This window comes from Gossypium raimondii, chromosome 8 (genome assembly GCF_025698545.1).
Source record: "Gossypium raimondii isolate GPD5lz chromosome 8, ASM2569854v1, whole genome shotgun sequence".
Classification (NCBI taxonomy): domain Eukaryota; kingdom Viridiplantae; phylum Streptophyta; class Magnoliopsida; order Malvales; family Malvaceae; genus Gossypium; species Gossypium raimondii.
In genome coordinates, this window is record NC_068572.1 from 9,463,589 (window position 1) to 9,465,703 (window position 2,115).

The 2,115-nt window shown below is 38.5% G+C and overlaps 1 protein-coding gene across 1 annotated transcript; it reads left to right on the forward strand.

The window, feature by feature from the left end:
• On the forward strand, nt 1-653 carry LOC105793559 (mavicyanin). Its single transcript, XM_012622453.2, has 2 exons — nt 1-155; nt 243-653. Exons 1-2 carry the CDS (start codon nt 14-16, stop codon nt 590-592), a joined length of 492 nt encoding a protein of 163 aa, XP_012477907.2. The 5' UTR covers nt 1-13; the 3' UTR covers nt 593-653.
• The last annotated feature ends 1,462 nt before the right edge of the window (nt 654-2,115 follow it).

The window sequence follows — 2,115 nt, forward strand, 5'->3', positions numbered from 1 at the left end:
ACCTAAACATGTTATGTTAATGTTCACCATAATTGCTCCTTCCGCTATCTGTTTTGGGGCTGTTTACAGGGTTGGTGATGCTTCAGGATGGCATCCCATGTTTAATTACACTAAGTGGGCGTCTTCCAACAAGTTCCACGTTGGTGACACTATTCGTAAGCTCTTCTTCAAGCTACTTCTATGCCCTTTTTTCTTTTTTCTTTTTGTGCTAAACATCCTTTTAAAGTGGTTTCGATTAGCAGGTTTTGAATATAATGCCATCTTTCACAATGTGAAGGAAGTGACTGAACCAAATTACCGAGCATGCAATGGAACTAAGGCAATAGCCACCTATTTTTCTGGCAATGATTCATTCACCTTGGACCACCCTGGACATCGTTACTTCCTTTGTGGCTTTCCCTATCATTGCAGATATGGGCAGAAGGTTGAGATCTACGTCGTCGGTGAAGGTACCAGCCCCTGCCCCAGTCCATCTCCGGTTGCTGATAAGAATCCTGCTAATAGTGCATCATCCTCACACCATATTTTTAGTGTTCAGTTTGTTACCAAATACTTGGCTATGGTCATCCTCGTCCTTTTTTATTTATTTTGACTGAGGAAATTGTAGGTTGCAATGATAGATTGGGGTATTGGACATTTCTCCTAGGTGTTAGCCTAAGTTCTCTGTAATAATCTCTCTTTGGATTTTGTTATTTTCCAAATTTAGCTGTGGTTTGGACAGACCTCATTTGACATTGTTTCAGTCAAGGGATTGGAATGCTTTAATACTTTAATGGTCGTATCGGTAAGGATTTAGCGTCATGGCTTAGTGAAGGGAAGACACGAATTCTGCATGGCTGTAGTTAGCTTTGCAGCCTTGACCTCACCATATGCAAATTCCATCAACATCGGTAGCAATATCATACTCATTAGATGTATAATTGAGAAGTATAACAATTTTCTACCAACAATTAACTATCAAATCAAATTTAGAATGCTACCGAGGTTCTAGCACGTTTTTTTCAAGGGAAACACAGCTCCACTGAGGTGAGATTAGTTATCTGGAATTCTCATTTTCCACCAAAGCTTTTAGGTGCAGTTGATTCATATGGGGAATAAAAATAATCTTTTTTTGAAGCACTGGAATTGTTGCTGCAATGGAGGAACTAATACGAATGACCCGATGGAGGAACAATTCTACAAATGTGTTGAAGGAAGATGCATACTTCCTACAAGGGAATCTGCAATTGTAATTATGAATCATGTCAACCCAGTGATATAGCTAGAAAATTCTTTTTGGGCCGAAATATATTCATCATTTTAATAGTCTATATCTTTATAATTTTTAAAAGGTTAAATCAAATTTTTATCATATTTGAGGGGCCAAAGTACAATTTTACCATTACTAATTTAAAATTTTATAAATTATAAAGGGCCTAAATTGAAAATCTACCATTTTAGAAGGCTCATGGCACCTGTGTCTCTTAATGGCTCCGCCACTGTGTCAACCTCTCATGGATGTGGTCGTGAGCATTAAACTTATAAAAATTTATTTGATGAAACTAATTTTTAACTCAATCGAAAAATAACGTCTCAAGTTTTAAGCTTGTCTCTGGACTCACACAGCCCATTACTACACAGAAAAACCAATAAAGGAAATTGTCTCCACTTTCTCCCGTCAAGCTACCAAATACGCCCAAGGAACTACCTAAAATGGAGCTGCGTAAGGTAACTTTGGAGATCTTTACCAAACTGGAATAGACATGGTTATCGCACTATGTAAGAAGATTCGAATTCTCAGCATTGACTGTGGTGGAACCACCAACATTGTTGCTGCTGTTGCCCTTGAACACTAGAACCACATCAAAACTGGTGATCTTAATGTTCATATTGGCGATTTTGTCGACATCATCGATGGTATTGTCACCGGTGCTATTCTTGCTACCATGCTATCTGCCAATGATAGTACTGGTCGTCCTATTTTCACTGCTGGCGAAGCTGTCAAGTTTATCACTTAGAATAACTCTGTGCTCTTCAAAGTTAATAAGCTCGTCGAAGTTCTTCATTGCCGGAAGAGATTCTCTAGCAGAAGTATGGATAAAGTGCTGCAGGAAATCTTTAGGAGAGAAGATGGAA

Bases quoted from the DNA above. Each gene is read 5' to 3' on its own strand.
- LOC105793559 (XM_012622453.2), top strand. From the start codon at position 14: ATGTTAATGTTCACCATAATTGCTCCTTCCGCTATCTGTTTTGGGGCT. The intron at 156-242 runs GTAAGCTCTTCT...TTCGATTAGCAG, and splicing joins CCACGTTGGTGACACTATTC to GTTTTGAATATAATGCCATC.